Source organism: Rhagoletis pomonella, unplaced genomic scaffold (genome assembly GCF_013731165.1).
Source record: "Rhagoletis pomonella isolate Grant_MI unplaced genomic scaffold, Rhpom_1.0 Rhpom_scaffold_00006, whole genome shotgun sequence".
NCBI classification, from domain to species: Eukaryota; Metazoa; Arthropoda; class Insecta; order Diptera; family Tephritidae; genus Rhagoletis; species Rhagoletis pomonella.
The window spans coordinates 18,038,465-18,057,914 of NW_023458560.1; the positions used below are offsets into that span (position 1 = coordinate 18,038,465).

General features: G+C 33.3%; 1 protein-coding gene across 1 annotated transcript in view; it reads right to left on the bottom strand.

The window, feature by feature from the left end:
• LOC118741799 overlaps positions 1 to 19,450 on the bottom strand; it is a 354,618-nt gene that overhangs the window by 273,697 nt on the left and 61,471 nt on the right. Inside the window, exon 3 of the mRNA XM_036473774.1 lies at positions 1,358 to 1,461. Coding sequence (XP_036329667.1) covers positions 1,358 to 1,461 — 104 coding nt within the window. The remainder of the gene's footprint in view (positions 1 to 1,357; positions 1,462 to 19,450) is intronic.

Below are 19,450 nucleotides of genomic sequence, written 5' to 3' on the forward strand. Positions count from 1 at the left end.
ACCTTGGAGAGTGAATATCGTCTCCATCCAGAATATGGAAAATGACACCCTCCAAAGTGCTTAATTTTATTCACAGCCTAAGGTTGGAGTGACTTGGTAAGGGCTAGCACAATGGATCCAGCTAGGCTGCAGCGCTATATATGCCCTAATAATAATAATAATGTATGTATGTATGTAGGTATTCAAGGACTAATTGTTGTCTTGAATTCGATTTATAAATTAAGAATCATTTATTACACTGTTCGGCAGTCAGCTGGGGAAAAAGATGATTTCTGAAAGTCTGTTTTGCATTTAATATGTATGTATATTAGAGAAGCAATTTCTCAGTAATGCCAAATTGGCGGTAATAAGCGCTTTTTTCATTTTGAACTTCCTAGACGCGGAATTGTTAAAAAAAAAAACTAAAAATAATTTAAGGGCAAATGTTTTTATATTAAAACGCCTTTCTGGGAGATTTCGGGTGCAAGGAATCTAAATCTGCAATTTAGTTTTACCAAAAACGGTCGCTAGGATGCGTTATGGTGCAAAAAACATGAAGCAACATTGCTTACACTATGTTGCTCGTACTCAAAAAAAACCTCGGGTTATCCTCTCGATAGTAAACATTTTTGAATTTAAATTAATTTGCAGAACGTGAGCTAAAAGGCCATAGGGTTTACCGGCACTTATCATTTCAGAAAATGCATTAAGTAATAGCATAAGTGACGATGTAAGGCAAAGTGGGACCCTCGCCAATCAGCCATCCAATCTAACTTTATGATTACTTCGTGCCAATTTAAAACTTTACGCAAAGTTCGCTAGGATCTAAGCCGTATATGATAGAAGAAAATAAAGGTGCCAGTTGGTTGCTTGGTTTAGGTAGATTGTCACCTTGGTGACTGGCAATAAGCAAGTTTGCCGTTGATTCCAAACTACAGCCATTTGGCGGCTTTAATAAATTTCAGTATGTCATACAGAGATAGGCAGCTGCACTCTAAAATATTCTGCAGGAATGGTTTGCCGAATGTCTATAGCCTCATCCTTACGAGGGCTGGACACCAGCTGCTAGTAGTCCAGTATATTGTTAAACCCAACCCAGCAAAAATTAAAAAAAAAAATGTAACCCTCATATGACCTTCGGGTAAAATTCTACGCGAAAAGAGGTTTATATTGTATATTTTTATTCTGAAATAAATTTTGTGCTACATTCCGCTTTTGCTAATTTATCAGCGTGGCCGTTTTACATTAAAAAACTTAAACTAACATATGAAATGTAATTATTTTATCCTAGAAATAAGCACCTTATTCATAATTATTACATACATAGTTATGTAGATAACTCTAGAATTATATTTTTTATAAATAAATAAATACTCACTCATAGGAGTTTTAGCCAAAAGCTTCGGTGAACCGCCGCCGGCACTAGCCATGCTCAAATCGCTTTGGGAGCTCTTCTGACTGTCTTTGCTGTATGATCGACCACTGTAATGAAAGAATAAGTAATAGTTTGTAAGTTTCGATGTACATATGTACATACAAAAACGCTAAAAAATGTAAAATCTGTGTTTTCGCATTTATAAATTACAAGGGATAAAATTGCAAGTACCGATTTAATTTTGTTGCATTTAGTAGGAAAACTTGTTTATGTAAATAAAATGTAGATGCGCTTATTCATTTGAGTGATCAGATCATTGAAAATTGCATTAGCTCATGCCGTCACATCAGCACCATATTAAACAATTGATATGCGTAAGTATACATATATGTATTCAGGTACGTAGATATCAATGTCTGTATGACAAATACATACATAGTTATATGAGCTCAGCTCTTATATGTATACATACATAGTTATATGAGCTCAGCTCTTATATGTATGTATATGCAGTCAGTCGGTCGTGACTAGTTTTATTTTAATTTGATGTGTCGCTGATATTTTAAGCAAAAATAAACAAGTAGCACGTTTATGCCGCAATGAGTAAGAAGATATGAACATAATTAAGAGTGTTTTTTTTTAATGAGCAAAATAATTATATAGAAAAATGTCATGGAAATATTTGCAAGTACATAGTTATTTATGCCGGATTAAATTCGATTTCCGGTAAAAGTGTAAAAATTTTATCATACATACACATAATTATACGCAGTAAATTATAAGATTTTACTTTTACTGAAGTGCGAGTGTGTTCCAGTTCTGCATTCTGACAAGTTCACATCCATTACGAATTAATGGAACACTGTGTGATAATTTCATGATAATTTATACCAGCTCGGACTTTGCTAATATTATCTGAAAGTATACATATCCAGTAATAAAACGTTCGATTGATTTGCAAAAGTAAGCTCGATTTTTTTTTATGGCCTACTAAAGATTTCATGTCCCGGCCATGGTTAAAATAAATGTCTGAGCGAAATTAAAGGTTAAGACATATATAGTTAAATTTCATTGAAAATATTTTCGTAGAACATTTTAACCCATTAGCTGCCGCCAGAAAAGAAGGTCCTTATTTCAAGAAACCTCACAAAAAGCAAATTTGAAAGTTCGTTAGAGGATTGATATATCCCGAAAATTATTCTTTGGAAAATTTTACTAGGTATCTTCTCAGGCAAAAACTTCATGCCACCAACGTAAGAGCTTCTATAAAATTAATATGATGCAGTAGCGTAGCCAGGATTTGGGGGGGGCATGAAAAAAAAATTTCCATCGATAACTTAAATTTGTGACACACAATGGTTAGAGGCGTCGCCTGAGTGCATTCTTTCATATATTTATGTAAGTACCAGTTTTACCGTTATATATTTTGTATCTACTCCTTTATTCCATGGGGTATTCATGCTTTATTTAAATTTAAAAAATTAAATTACTATACCGTTTTAAAAATCTGAAAATTCACTGCGGGAAATTTTTTTATTCTCTTTTTGTCTTCGCCTTCTCGTTTTTGCCTTTATAAGTTTTGAAAAAAGATTTTGAACGAACCATTATATCACATTCCTAGGCAAGTTTTGAAAGAATATTTTCGATACTAAATTTTATTAAAGCAAAATGTCGAAATTAGCTTCATATAGAAACAGTGTCATCGTTAATTAAGAAAGAGATGTTCTTAAATATCATAACTTTACGACACTTCACATATTGACTAGATTTTACTGTTTATTTCGTTATATTTTAATTTGAATTATTTGTTTATAAAAATATAGTTTATTCCTTAACAAACACTAAATGAAAATAATTTTATCTTTGAACAACATTAAAAAAAAATCGACAAACTTTCGTAAAAATTTCGAACTTTCTATTTCAATTGTATCTCGTTTTTTAGCTCATTCAATTTTAGTCTAATAAAGTGCAAATTTTAAGTACCTATGATTTACAGTTGATGTATGGCATATTTTTGACGGTGTCGGTAATTTTCTTCCATATTATCTAAGTATGTTCGACGATTTTTTTAATGAAGAAAATGAGCAACGCCTTCATCAAAAAAAAAAATATTAAAAATCAACGATAAGCCGCAGCTATGTATTTTAAACTTGCGCTTTATTTGAATTGATCGGGATAGAAAACTGCATACTCAAAATATGTATTTACAAAAAATCTAATTAAAAAGCTTTACGAAAGTTTGTTGATTTTGTTAATGTTGCGCAAAGATTAAACCTTGGATTTATACGGGTTTTGTTAAACTGCATTTGTATAAACAAATAATTAAAATTATATAATTTTAAGATAAATGGCCAATCTAGTTAACATGTATAAAGTTTTGATAAGCACTTGAAATGTCAAGTTTTAGTACTGAATTTTCAAAGAAGATGTTTCTTTTATCCATTTATAATAACTTAAAAAAATTTGTTTGCTAAGAAGTGTATCTTAAAATATCTGCCTTGACATTTATGTTAAAAGTGTAAAATATGTAAATGTACCTACATAAACTTTCCCGTGAATACCATCAAAGCATTAGACTTGAAGGGAAACTATGTATGCATGCATGCATATGAGCAAATTAAAAAGTCGATACAATTTACAGTCGAAAAGTACAGTTTTTGTATAGATTATTGATTATTTAGAAATGGCCTAGTGTATTTCGCAAATATTCAAATACATAATCCACCAACCGATAATTTTATATATTCATTAAAAGATAATTTGTCATCAGTCTGAAATAAAAAAATTATAAATCGGAAGGGTAAAATAGTATTGTGTTATTAATTCAAAAATAAAAAGTTTCATTTCACTGACGAAGGGGGTGGATCTATCCCCCCAAATCCTCCCCCTGGCTACGCCACTGAAATGATGTATACTGTATACATCACTAGCATATCTAGTTAAAGTTGTATGCGTCTTGTCGAATTTCGATAAAGAGATTAGGTCAATTCTTTGTTCGTTTTTTTACCTCTCACACAAAACTGATACAAACATATTTGAAAAAGCAAACTGGACTGTTATGTGTGATATCCGTTTTTATATCTAGAATACATATCCTTACTAATATTTATTATAAATCAGAGAGTTTGTTTGTATGCTACGCTTGCACGCTTAAACTACTCAACCGATAATTATGAAATTTTGTACACTCCTGTCATTTAGCCCAACTTAAAATATAGGATACATTTAATCTCGATTAGACAAGGGGGCGTGGCACCTCCCATACAAACGAATTTTTTCATACTGTATTTCTCAGGAAATATTTTTGGTAGATTACTGGAACTTGGTACGGAGATATATAAAATCATTATCTACTCATAGAAGAGGGCTGCCACCTTTTAAAAAAATCAAATTCAACTTCAATTAAGGGAGTTATTTTTTTGAAAATTATATTAAAAATGGATGTCATGAGAATTAGAAAAGCTGTAGTTTGAATATATCTTAAATGGGGTTGCCACCTTTTTGAAAAGTCAAATTTAAATTAATTATACGCAAACAATCTGAAGAATTAAAATATAGTTGTCTAACGAAATATTGTTAAGAAACCTTTAGATTGAAAGTTCTGAATAATATTGAAGTCTTTCACAAGGATTGCCACAATTTTTTAATAAAATTCAATTAGCTTAAATGAAATATTACAATACTAGCAGACCCGGCATACTCCGTCCCGCCCAAAATTAATTCTATCATTGAAACACTTTGGTCCAACATTTTCACCAACAATTCACGTTTACGATTTCAATTGGCACGCTCATCGGCTAAGATTATGGTTTGCTGGTCGTTAGCCGCTTTAAAGAATCTAACGAAAGTGTTATGTCCGTGAAGAAGTTCTTGAAATCCTCTAATTGTGCAGCATTTCATAGAACGGTTAATCTCACAACGAAATAAATTTGAAGAACATTTCCTCTTCACTCCCTGGCGACAACAATGAACCGGTTCTATAGTGAATCTGCCGCAGAAAATTTATAGTATAGTTGGTGACAATTTCAAAATGGATGCGTATAACTGTTCTACAGAAATCTAATATGTATACATAGACTTTGTATGCGAGGTGCCACGCCAAATTAAAAAAAAAAATAGCGAATTTCTTTAGCCTATAACCATCATTGGGACGTCTGAAGCAGGTGCTCGGAATTTCAAAAAAATCGGTTTGGCCGTTCTCGAGCTTTGCGGACACAAAAAAACCGGCTTTCAAAATATATATTATTATAGATTATAGATTGGTATGAATCGAAATGGTTTTGAATATGTATCAGAATATATATGAGTGTCACACGAAACAGGGTTAAAAAGATTTCCAACTGTTTAAAAGGTTAAATTCAAGCTATTCAATAATTTAAATGAATTATTACAATATGGGTATCGATCGAAATGGTTTTACAATGGCTTCATTTTAAAACTACATGTAAGGGGTTTTATCTGTTTAAAATCTCAAATTGAGTTCAGGGGATATGTTAATTGAAAAAGTATGATAAGTTAGAAAGAAAGTTTTATGTAGTTTGAAATTATTTTGACGATGGTTAAACAAAATTTAAACCTCCTTAATTGAGTTTTCTTGAAATAAATTTTACTCAATGTAGCACGTATGTAGATGTTTCATACACCCAGCGAAGCGGGTGAGGGCGATCTAGTCTACAATAAACGGTAAAGTAAACGAATTCGTTTTGAGAATTGAAACCGGAACAGCAGCCAAATTACATGCTAGCAAAAACGAAATAGTGATGTACAAACAATGAGATCGAAAATCTAGAGCAAACCGCTCTGCGGATACAGATGTCTTGACTGTAGAAGGAGAAGAAGAGTGTTCATGGTGCGGTCAAGCGCGCATAGCGCAAATGGCGTGCCTTACCCCATAAAAAAGAAGGCGAAAAAATTTCAAAAATTCAACAAAAACAGAATGCATAAAATAAAATAAAATAAAATAAAATAAAATAAAATAAAATAAAACAAAATAAAATAAAGTACAACAGAATAAAATAAAATACAATAAAATAAAATAAAACAAATTTCAATAAAATGAAATAAAATTACATTATATTAAGTTAAATGAAATGAAATAAAATAGAATTAACAAAAGTAGTATAAAACGAGAAAAATAAAATTGTAACGAAATATAATAAAAAAGGAAAATTAAATATAAAGACTAATAGAAAAAAATAGAATTAAAATAAATAAATGATTAAACATATAGTATAATTAAAGTAAATTAAAAAAGAAAGCCAAACCCACTGAAACGGCTTCGAACCATTTCCAACTCCAATTTGTGGTTAAGTGGTTGGCCATTAAGAAAATTCGAGTCCACCATAGTTCTCAGACAATGTTTTAAGTATATATTGGAGATATATGTACATATTGTGTATGTATGTATGTATGTACATATGTATGTAAGTATCCTCTAAACTTAGCCATAAACTTTTTCAATTTTTTCTACATTCTTACAAAAATTGGAGAATTTTATTTTGCCTTTGTCACATTTTTAGAGTCAGCAAAGCTTAAAAGCCGAACTAAGATTTTTGTATGCACTCGTGTAATCGTGCTTAAAATGCGCCTACCAGTTGCAGCCAGTGCACATGCACTTAATTATTAATGTAGTCTTGTCGTCCACACTCTCCTTGCAACACAGAAAAGAACAAACACAGAACAAATTGTGGCACAATTAAAATCCCGGGATGTAGAATAAGCCAAAAAGCTAAAGGAAGTCAAAAAGGTAGGGCGGCAACATAAAATTTAATTGCTTTAATTAAATGCTTGCTATGCGCATTGTTACTACTACTCGTCTACTCTGCTAGCTTCGTTGCAAGTGTATAATTAATGCGACAAAAAATCAGCATTACAGCTAAAGTAATAAAGGAAGCAGGCAACAACAACTCGAGTTCATGGCGGGCTAACGGAAAACAATTCGAGAAGTGTAAAACTCGATTCTTAAATCTGATTTTCCAACAGAGTTTCGTTTTATTTGTTGCACGAAAAGAAAACAAAAAAAAAGGAAAAAATACATTTCCGTTAGCGTTTGCATGAAACCCATATTGGTTGGCCACTATGTATTGTTGCTCTTGTGCGATATTGGTGGTAAAAGTTGGTGTTGTTTTTCGGCCATGACATGCACAATTTGTTGCAAAAACAAAAAACCGTGGATTTTGTTTGCCGAAAGGCAGGTGTTGATGATGGCGCAAGTGGTCAGTTAATTAATTTATGCACTTTATGCTACGCCATGAGGTGTTTAAAGTAGAAACTGCGCCAAGCTTGCTGCAACTGGGCGGCGAATTTAATTCTTCTTTGGTTTCTGGTCATTGAAGGCAATTGAACATGCAAGAGTTAAAAAATAACTTTGTGTTAGTAGGCAAAGCCATTAAAAATGTATACGAGATAATTGTAATTTTTTGACGAATAACCGCGAAGAATATCCACGATATCTCACTGACACTGAGTGGCACCAGTTTGTGACAAGTAACTTAACATGGCACGGAGTTTTATCGTCAAGTATAAGTTTTCCATCTATTCACGCTGCTTTGCGGGTTCATCACAGCTCTGGAACAAGAAACGGGAGCCGGTGTCTACTCGAAGGACCTGAAGATCAACCGGTCCTTTCGTCTACCGGACGACTTCAGTGTCTTCCAAGCGGAGATCTACGTTATAGACAGGGCGGCTAGTCCTTTACTAAGTTGCACATTTCCAGAAGACAAAGCCACTATTTTTGACAACCGTCATGCAGCACACAGAAAGCAAAAGGATCTAAAATAGCGAAAACGGGAATTGTATGGAAATGTCGCTGTAGTCACTGAGCCGTATCAACGTCATGCTATGTTGGGTTCCCGGACATTTCAATATTGAATGGAATGAGTCGGCTGATGAGATGGCCAGATGTGGCTCAAAGATTTCAATAGAAGAAGCGGACAGCTCCGTACTACCACCGTTTAGTGATCACGTTAGGAAAATTGATGAATAAACCGTGGCCGTGAAGTGTGACTTGTGAAACAAGCGGGAAGACTGTGAGACCAAAAGATTATTATGGCCGCGGCTTAGTAGGAAAAATACAGGGGACGTACTGAAACTCAATAGATCTGCAATAAGAGTCCTGTCACACTGTGCACAGGACACTGTGCTATGGCACCACGGTGCCAAATACCAACAAGTAATCATTGCAGAGGGCGCCATGATGAGGATTAGAAAGAGTCAGTCGACCACTACTATCTGTTGTGTCGATGTCCAGGTCTACAGACGAAGCGAATCAAGCACTTTGGTTCACGCTTCATCAATAGTTTGGGCGAGTTAGCGGAGGTGGAACTGTTGGAACTCCTCGGCTTTATTACTAATTGATTTAGTAGACTAATGACTTAAAACTTCTGTCGATTATAGGAACGTATCTCCTCCCGACTTTCACGTAAAGTGGTCACACACAATGGACAATTTTGACTCCGAGTGAAAGTATGGAATATTCCACTCATGCCCTCCTAACCTACACTTATCTCCAAAATCGCTTTTAATATCGCGAACTCGGAACATATTCTGAAACCACTCAATCGGCAATCATTCCCGTCATTCCTCTACAACACTATCCATAGCTAGCTCAGCGGAATGAAACGACGTCATAAGCTTCGATACTTGGACCGACAGTTGAGGAATATTATGAATGACCGTTAACCTTTAACCGACGGTATACCGACTGAACTGTTCAAAGCGGGCAGCAAAGAGCTGATAAGTCACATATACCAGCTATGAAGTATAATTTGATGAATAGTTGCTCGAAGATTGGAGCCTCAGTTTACTTTGCCCAATCCATAAGAAGGGAGTTACTGCTGTTAGTGATAAGTATAGTGGAATATGCCATATTAATATTACTTATAAGATACTATTTTAAAGACTCTCAGTGTAGTTTCAGACCTGGTAATACCATTGGCCAAAATTTCACTTTTCGTTAAGTCCAAGAAAATACGCCAAATCACTAAATCGACACACACTTTTTTTCGTTGACTTTAAAATCTCTTTTGACAGCACGAAAAGAAGCTGCCTTCACCCTGCCATGTCTAAATTTACGATCCCAGCAAAACTAAACGATTCGAGCTCAACTACTTACAAGAAACTTTCGCAAACTTTTCGAGAGAACAATTCTCGGCAACATCTATGGTCGTTCGCATTGGTGCTTGATACGGAACACTGGCAATGTCATAATTTAGCGCACTTAGCTTCAACGCCTTCGTTCGGTTGGACATATCGTACTAATGGAAGATGTGGCTCCGCTAAAAAGATCCTTGAACAACGAAAGCAATGGCGACTACAAATACAATGGACGGACCAAGTGCGGAGGGAACTGCTTAGACTTGGCTTCGACCCAAACTGGCAAGCGCAATATAAGAAGCGGAAGGTTAATTTTGTTTGCGCTTTGATTGTCTAATTCCAAAACATTACTTAATGTCTAAAACAGCAGGTCCCATTCATTTAGGCAAGTCTAGTATTTTTGTTTGCTTTTGACAGCTGTTTCTGTTTGGATACGAAATTGCAAATTCAATATCTATATATTAATACGCTAACATAAATTTTGTCTTCGTTCGTTTGGCGATTCTACCGAACCGATTTCAAAACCAAGAACACCGTTGGAAAGGCACTTTTCCGTAGATGAGCAGAGTTTTTATGGTTTCATAATTGGTTGAAAATTACGGCCAAAACCGTCGTTTAAACATTTTCAAATTGTGTATAGATGTTGCTGCAACATGTTCAATTTGACATGTTTCGCATGTTGTTTCACTACACATTTGAAATTAAGCTTAAACATAAATATGAAGATGAAGAAATAAATGATAACGATGAAGTCAAAAAAAAAAGAATGCAGAAGTGAAGATACATTAGAATTAGGGTAACTGAAAGGGTAAGAACATTTCTTGAATTTATGAAGTGAAACTTCTTTAGCGGCAGTTGGTTGGCTGGGAGTAAATTGTTAAATTCAAGAGGAATAATACACAAGGAAATGGTTCTCAGCGGTTTAGCGGTTTGAGAATAAAAACAAAAACAAAGATGCCTAGAGATACAGGCAAAAACGAAGATCAAGGTAAATTTAAATACTTTAAGGTAAAGGTGAAGAGGAATATGCAAAAATAAAGATAAATATGAAGAAAAGGATGAGGATGAAGATCGATATTGTTATCGATATAAAACACGATATTTTTATCGATATAATAATCGATATTAATATCGACAAAGTAATCGATGTTATTATCGATACTGTTATTAATTAAATAACCGCTATTGTAATCGATATAATAATCAATACAATAATCGATATTGTTATCGATACAATAATGGATATTGTTATCGGTATAATAATCGATTAAATAATTGATTTTGTTATCGATTTAGTCATTTATATTGTTAACGATATGTACAATAATCGATACTGATTATTGTTATATTTATCGCTGAATTAATCGATTTTACAATCGTTGTATTTTTCTATATGTGTATGGATATTGTTATCGGTATTTTTATCAACACAGTTATCAACAGGGTTATCGATACACTAATCAAAACATGGAATGTGATCACATTACATCACATCACATCACATTTTATCATATGATATGAAGAGACATCACATGATATCACATCACACGATATCACGTGACATGACATTATATGATATGACATCACATTATATGGCATCACATCACATGACTTGACATCACATGATATGACATCGTATGACATGACATGGCATTACATGACGTGGCATCACATGATATGACATCATATGGTATGACATCATATAACATGACATCAGAGGATATGACAACACATGACATGACATCCTATCACATCACATAAAATCACGTCACATCTTATCACGTCATCGTACCTCATCTCATCTACGTGAATAGAAAAAGAAAAGGATATAAGCAAAGATGTCAAAGATAAAAACAAAGATGAAGACCAAGGTTAAGTGACCGATTTCAAAACCAGAAACACCGTTGGAAAGTAATTTTCTGTAGATGAGGAGAGTTTTTATAGTTTCGAAATTGGTTGAAAATCGTCGTTTAAAAATTTCCATATTTGTTAATGGTTGTTTTTGCAACCTGTTCAATTCAAGCGTTTCGCATTTTGTTTTACTTCGTATTTGAAAATAAACTTTGAAATAAAGATAAATATGAAGATGAAGAAACAAGTGATAACGATGAAGACAAAAACAAGGCAAAAGTGAAGATAAAGACGAAAATTGAGATAAAGGCGAAAATGGAGACAATGAAAAATACATAAGAACTAGGTTAACAGAGCTGAAATTTTCCGATAGGAATCGAAATAAAATTAGCCATAAAGCTTACTGAAATTTATCGAATCATCAAAGTTAGTTATCGCAACGTATCGAATTATTCAAACTGATCAATGTTTACTGAGTTGTCGAAATATATAGACACAGAAACCTTGTTGTCCAAATTTACGGATAGTTATCGAGCTATAAAAACATGTGGGATTATCGAAATTTGTCAAGTTAAAGAAATGTATCAAGCTATCGATATTTATTGAATTATCATTATTTATAGACTTAACGAAATATATCGAGGTGTCGTAATGTATGGAGTTCTTTCAACTTTCAGAGTTATCGATAATTATTGATCTACTGAAATTGGTTGATTTATCGAATCGAAGTTTATGGAATTTTCAAAACATATCGATTTATCGAAATTTCAAGGTTATATAAGCTTATCGATTTATCACTGCTTATCGCATTTAATCGTCTTAACAGAGTGTAACGAGTTATCAAAATGGTTAGATAGTTTTCGAAAACTGTGGAGACGTCAAAAGTAAAAATTTATAAAGGTATCCAAAGTTTTTAATTTTTGAGTTATCTTAATTTATCGAGTCATCGAATTTCACAGTTATCGAAATTGGTCGAGTTAACGAATTTTGTTGAGTTATCGAATTTTAGTGTTCTTGAAATTCATCGAACTATCGATATGTATCAAATCATTGAAATTTATCGATAAACTTGAATGTATCGGGCCAATTCCAAGTCCTACCGAAGTCCTCCAAAGACCTTCTCAGATAAAAAAGAAAATTTAGTTACGTTTTAGCAGAAGATTTTTCGGTTAGTTAATTTGTACCGTATAAGTTTTGCTGCGTGTTAAGTTAGAAATCCTCTCCAAGACTTCTAAAACTAGAAAAACTGTCGAATTTCGACAGTAACTGGTCCTCTAGTTTATATAAAACACTGCATATAAACAAGCATATAAACTGCATGCAAATTTAGTATTTATAAGTGCATAGTTGAATTTGTGTATAAATGCGAACACCTTCGCCTTACAACGAAAGCGAATCTTAATTCACTAACATTTATTTTATTACTGTTCTTGTGCACATACTTATCTATATACATACATACATACCTACATACATAAGTAAATGTACAAATTTACTTACACAGCTTCATGCAATTTGTATGCATATATGTATATCATACATATATATATATATATACATATGAAGACCTTGCATACCCATGCATACTTAATACATACGTACGGTGACCATCCGTCCTTTATTTTAAAGGACAGTCCTTTATTTTAACACCCTGTCCTTTATAATTTTTTTTCAAAATAAAGGACGCCTTTTGTCCTTTATTTCTTAAACTGTCCTTTAAATCAGCTCTGCATTTTTCAGAGGTAAATTTTTAAACACAGAATATGAAAAATAAAAATGTCCCTTTTAAATGCAAAGAAAACCTTCGCCAGTTTGCTTCGCACCCAACTTAAGGATTTCTATTTAATCAGTAATCTTTGTACAATCTATTAAGCGCAGGGAAAGTTGTGTCCAGGATCGTGTTGCACGCTGAGTTTCCAGTTCCACTGTTGTACAGTGGTTCCTGGAGCCTTCATTTGTCACTTAATTTGATTAACTTTTTTTTATGAAAGCTTACAATATTTGCAAGAGATCAGTTGGGCCAAATTTGTGAATTTTTATTTGATTATAATAAATTTTTTTGTGCAAAATGCAAAAAAGTGGAAATTTAAAAAAAATTTATTCTCCTGTTCCAGTTATTAAATGTTACATAACAAAAACTAGTTGAAAACAATTGTTTGGTTCTTTTAAAACGAAAAAATTACACAAAAAAAGAAAAGCTAATAAATGTTACATAACAAAAACTAGTTGAAAACAATTGTATGGTTCTTTTAAAACGAAAAAATTACACAAAAAAAGAATGTTTGAAATGTTATAAAAAATGTTCACCAAACTAAATATATTTTTTTTTTTTTGGTTTTTAGTAAGAATTGGTTGAAAAATCAAGGCTCCGAAGAATTATTAATACTAAATTCCAATTTTGTACCTCTGTGTGCTGGCTTTGGCGTACAGTATGAATTATGGTAAACGCGTTTTGGCAGCAAAGGATGGCGAAGTCCTTGAAAAGGATTTGGCTTCATTTTTCGAAATCGGTTAATTAGCTGGTAAATATTTGAGTTAAGTTACGATATGGGAAAGTACTTTTATCATACAAGCTGTACGTATGTATTCCCAAATCATTTTGAAAAAATGTTCTTTATTTTACGTTGGTTAATATGGTCACCGTATGCATACGTGTAATGGGCTGATGCATGCAGACATGCGTTATGTGGCATGCAACACCGCAGTAAACAAGTTTAAATTGCATAATTAATGAAATGCAAATAAGAGTAGTTTCATTACCCTGTAGGGAAACCCCGAACTGGTCAGCCAAATTAACAGTTCCGTACTAGATCTTTATCGCTGAAAACGAATCAATCCGATAGTAACTAGACCGCCACCAGTTCAAAAGCAGCGAGATGTGGTACTTAAAAAAAAAAACAATTTTACTTTTAGAAATCTATATCTAAAATGGTGAATTTAAAACTGGTCCGGAGCTACCTAAAAAAGAAAGATGCAACGGGGGCTTGTTTACTTTCAACTGATTTTCGCTTGGCGGGTTTTTCGTTCAGATACGCTTTCAGTCTGCATTTCGCAGATGCTTTTTCATAGTTTGGTAATACAAAACTAAAATTTATGTTAACATTTTAACATTTTGGGACCTTCTGGAATCTAACCAATAACAGCAATCACCTCTGCAAATTCAGCTACAGCCAAAGGTATGTAAACGTGTTTTCAAATGCCCAATTTGATTTACATTCATTCAAACAAATTTGTTTTCAGATTGAAAACACATGTCTTTGCAAATAATTAAAAATCCCTATCATGGTAAAACCAAAAAGACTGTTTGAAAACATCTTGATACTTTTTTCGTCTACTATTAAAAAACGGAGTTCAAAGCGAACTAGATCCCATCTGTCGAATTAAGGACTGGTTCTGAACTATAGGAAGGTAATGCAGTGGGGGCCAATTTCCAATTCCTATGACATCGCCTTGTTAAATTTGCCAGTTGTTTGCATGCAAAAGAGATTTATCGCGAACTAGTAGTTGTTCTAAATGTAGCAGAAGCGCACCAGTTCAGAACTAGAGATTTTCCCCACAGGGTATGCATATGTATGTATGTATGTACTTATATGAGCGCATGTCAGCGTTTGTGTATGAAGTGCCAACGTGAAGCTTCATATTCCTCTGTCTAAATTTTGAAAGCTTAGGCGGAAGCTGCTCCTTGTTTTAATTTGTTTGTTTTTCCTCATTATCCCTGAAGGGCTTTCATGCAGCCTCGGATGAGCGAGGAGTTACAGAAAGTTACGTAACAATTGACTTTATGTGGTAAAGTTTAAACTCATTAACTTAAAGGTTTTGGAAAGCTACAAATTTCGTTTGGCTGGATTTTCGAGCTTCGTGCAATACGAACCTACAAGATTAAGTAAATCGTTGCCAATAAGCTCAGTGAGCTATGTTAAGAAGCCTGATACCGCGGTAGTTAGGTTGAAATAAACTCCAAAAGTAAGCTTTGCTCTGTGCTACAGGATCTATAAGAACTTATTCAGGCAGCAACAGCCCCGATAGAGTTGCAACTGCGAATATTTGGCGGTACTCTTCTTTGGAACAAGAATCAGAGAAGTAATTTGCGAAAAACGCCTTATGACTTTCTGAGTCTATGCTGAAAGAAATCTTCTTTGGCAGGGAATTCCACATATGCTCATTGTTACATGGACGGGTCAAGGATGGTAGACAGAACAAATTCGGCATTTTATGGACCTGGCACGAAGTTTGTATTGCAATGCGTGAGAATTAGGGTGGTCGACCCGGTTATCAAAAGGTATTGTTGGATATTTTCTGTTTTTTTCTATCGAATAAATTTGTTTATTTTACCTAGTTGATTCATACTTATGCCAATTCATTCTACTGATAATGGAACTATGTTTCCGGTTGAAATGCTTGCCTCTGATTTGCTTAGTATAACTTATATTCTCAGTTATTACAGTACACACAGTAAGGCGATTAAAATTATTCTAATATCGGTTAACCGAATATTCGAGTAGTACTTGTTCGACCGGTTATTATCCGGTTTATGATATTCAAATAGCCACACGCTTTCGACTATTCGAGCAATGGTAATAATAGTTCGAATAATAAACCTATATGAATTTTGTTTCATGAATACAAAAATCCTATTTAAATGCACATGGACCGTAACAGTTACAACTTTTTTTAAAAAATCTCTTTAATAATTATTTTTTACTTTTATTTAATCTTCCTTAAATAGCCGTTATTTCTGACTTTTACTTTATACATCTAAAATAACAATTATTTTTCATTTTTATTCTAAATAATTGCAAATAACAGGTATTTTTGATTTTTTAATTATATATCTCAGATAACAGTTATCGAAGATTTTTATTTACAAAAGTCATAAATTAAAATCAGTCACTGACCTCTATTTTTTAAATCATACTTATAAAAGTCATTTGTATAAGTCGTAGTAAACTTTTGTTTCCCAGCGCCTTCTTAACTGCAAAAAATGTTAGTGACATTTATACGAATGAATTAAATTATAAAAGTCGGTGACTGATTTATATTGATGATTTTTATAAGTAAAAGTCACTGACTGATTTTTATTGATGACTTTTATAAATAAATCGTTACATAATCGTTACAGTAAGGAATCCACTGTTAAATCGTCTACTAGGGCATCCTTAGCACTTATAAGGGAAAGCGAAAGCATGCATCTCTGGCATTGGAGGTATTTTCAAATCGGTCTAGCTCACGTAATTCTAATTAGACAGCCGAAATATTTTGCCGGATATCTTAAAATATAATAAATTTTATGATTCCGGTGGAGAGCCCGAAACTTTTTTTGGTCATGCACTCTAATATGCATACAAACATACATATGTATGTACATACAAATCTATTTTTAAGTAGCAAAATTCAATGTTTTTTTGCAACAATTTTTATTTTATTTTATTTTTTTTGCTGAAATTCCAAATTGTTCACATGCGGTTTACTGTACGAAAGTCCAACGTAATTTTCGGCGTAACCCCTAAAAGTAAGCATTAAATCTAAAAACAGAAAGAGTTTAAGCAAACATATTTTTGTCAAATTTAGGGCCGAGCTTCGCCGCCAATTTTGTTCTCCGCATTGATATTGTCACAGAAATGTTCCATGTAGATACACACTCGACCAGGCAGCAAACCTGGGTCCTACAGAGTAGTGCTAAGCACATCTAAACGCTCAGCTACTGCGATCACATTAAATTTAACTTTTTAGCGCTCGCTAACGCATTTAGTAGCTGATTGTGTTGACCAAAGTGGAAAGTGAGACTGAAATGTGACAGTGAAATGTTGCTGGACATACGGCAGGCGATTGGTTGTGATTACTTTGAAAAGCTGCTGACTTAAAGCGTTAATTTTTCATTAATTTTAAGCGCATAAAATGGCTTATGAATACATACTTGTTCGTAAACAGATATGTACATACAAACATGGTCTTAAGTTATCAAAAAGTGAAAATTGAATTTTTCCATAAACTAAAAAGTAATCACCCAAAGTTAAGATGACTAGCCAAAAGTGGCTATTGTAAAATAACTGAGAAATTATATAATTATTTCAATAACAATCATTAAATGTTTTTGCACATCACCTTAAAGCTTTCAAGCTTTAATGAGCGTTTCCAGCTGAGTTAAGTTTTCTATAAATTTCGTAAGTCATAAAACCTCAGACACATTGCAAAAAGAAGCACTCTTGAAAGCACTTAGGTATGAAGAAAGTCTTTTTTGGCACTAGCTTGTTTTTATGCGCCTATTTAGCGCTGCCGCTGGTTGATCTCTGGAGTCTGTTGTCAGTTTGAAACATTTACAACATAACAATTGCCCGTTTTATTGCAGCCAAAGACAAAATAATTGACATTGCAATTGCAGTATTTTTTTATTTATTTTTTGTTGTCTCCAACTGTCCAAAGTGCCTGCAGATTTGATTGTGTTGTTGTATGTGTATACAGGTTTGATTGTATGTATTTGTAGAATTTATGTGATTTGTATTGCAGCAAGTGCCATTGTGATTGCTGCCTTTGGCTATTCTGTTCGTTGATCTTTGCTGGCAACTGCTGCAGCAATTTCCAATGTCATAACAATTTTTAATTGCTGGCATATCTCGCAATACAACTTTTTTGTATTTTGTTTAGTGAAATGATTACTTACACATACATGCATATGTATGAAAATATATTTACATTGGGGTGGTCCAAAAAAGTGAAGTAGGAATTTTAATGCTGTCACCCCTTAGGATTATTCTATACCGAAAAAATACACCTGTTTTTTTCTTTTAAAATTAAAAATATTTAGAGGTCGCTCAAAGCACTCAAAGATTACCATGTATTCTATATGGGGAAAAAAACAAGTTCTCGTAGAAATGATATGGAATTCTTGGAAACCAATATTTTTCGATCAATAGACTTCCTGTTCAAGAGACTTCAAGATACTTCCTGTGATTCAATACCCTGTTGTTTATTTAACCATTTTCTATATCAACTATTTTTTATAGGGCCCCTAAAAACCTCAAAAAATCCAATGGGTGACCCATTTCTATACCATTTCTACGAAACTTGGAAAACTTTGAGCGCTTTGGAGACCTGTAAATATTTTTTTATTTCAAAATAAAAAGTAGGGGTAAACTATTTTTCGGTATAGAAGAATCCTTGGGGGTGAGAGCATTAAAACTCCGAATTTACTATTTCACATGCATTTTTGGATCACCCTAATGTACTACATCTCTAATTTTTTAATTCCAGAGCATTGTTTTGCCTGCCAAAGGAGTCCAATAAATTAAAACTGAATGTGAAAGAGAAAATATGTAGTCAATATACCAAGCGGGTCGCCCACATCTCTTGACTCCAAAACTATGACTTCACTTTGGCAACAGAATGTCATAAATATCATACATATGTACATTACATTTTATAATGAAAGGACATTTTTGACTTGCCGGCCATGAAATGTTTTTGAACAACGAAAATAAATAAATCCTACTAAAATTTTTTTTCAGTTGACGTCTACATATCTGTGTTCATATGGAAAAGTAGCTTATGTCGAAAGGCTGGCTTTAGTATAAATCGGCATTCGCAGCATACGATTGCGAATGACTCACTGGCGGTAAGCCGTTGAACAACTTTTAGCAAATAAACGTGGAAGAAATAGTTCCGATACTAGCAAGTCAATATTCTTATTAAGTCTCATCAAAAAATTCCTTGCCGTTTAAAAAATAAAGGGATTGCCGCATTATACTAAAGCCAACCTTTCGACATAAGCTACTTTTCCATACGAACACAGATATGTACCTACATATATTAGAATGCTTTAATTAACTTATTGATTAAATTTATTTTTGTTTTTTGACCAGGTGGCAAGCCACATCAAAAATGTTTGCGTAACACAGCTTTTCTAATCCTTTCCCCTTTGATAACCATATTAAAATATTTCGTTTAACTTGGTAGTTAAATAGATTTTTAATTTGTTAATAGGGGGGAACCCCTCAAAAATATATTCGACATAAAGCTTTCTTAATCCTCTCTCGTTTTATATCCATAAAAAAATAAAAATTTTTTTTTCAATTTGTAAATTAACTTGGGACATATTCATAGTCAAAATAAAGTCCACATTAAAATTAATTGCAGCTTTTTGACATTTTCAATATT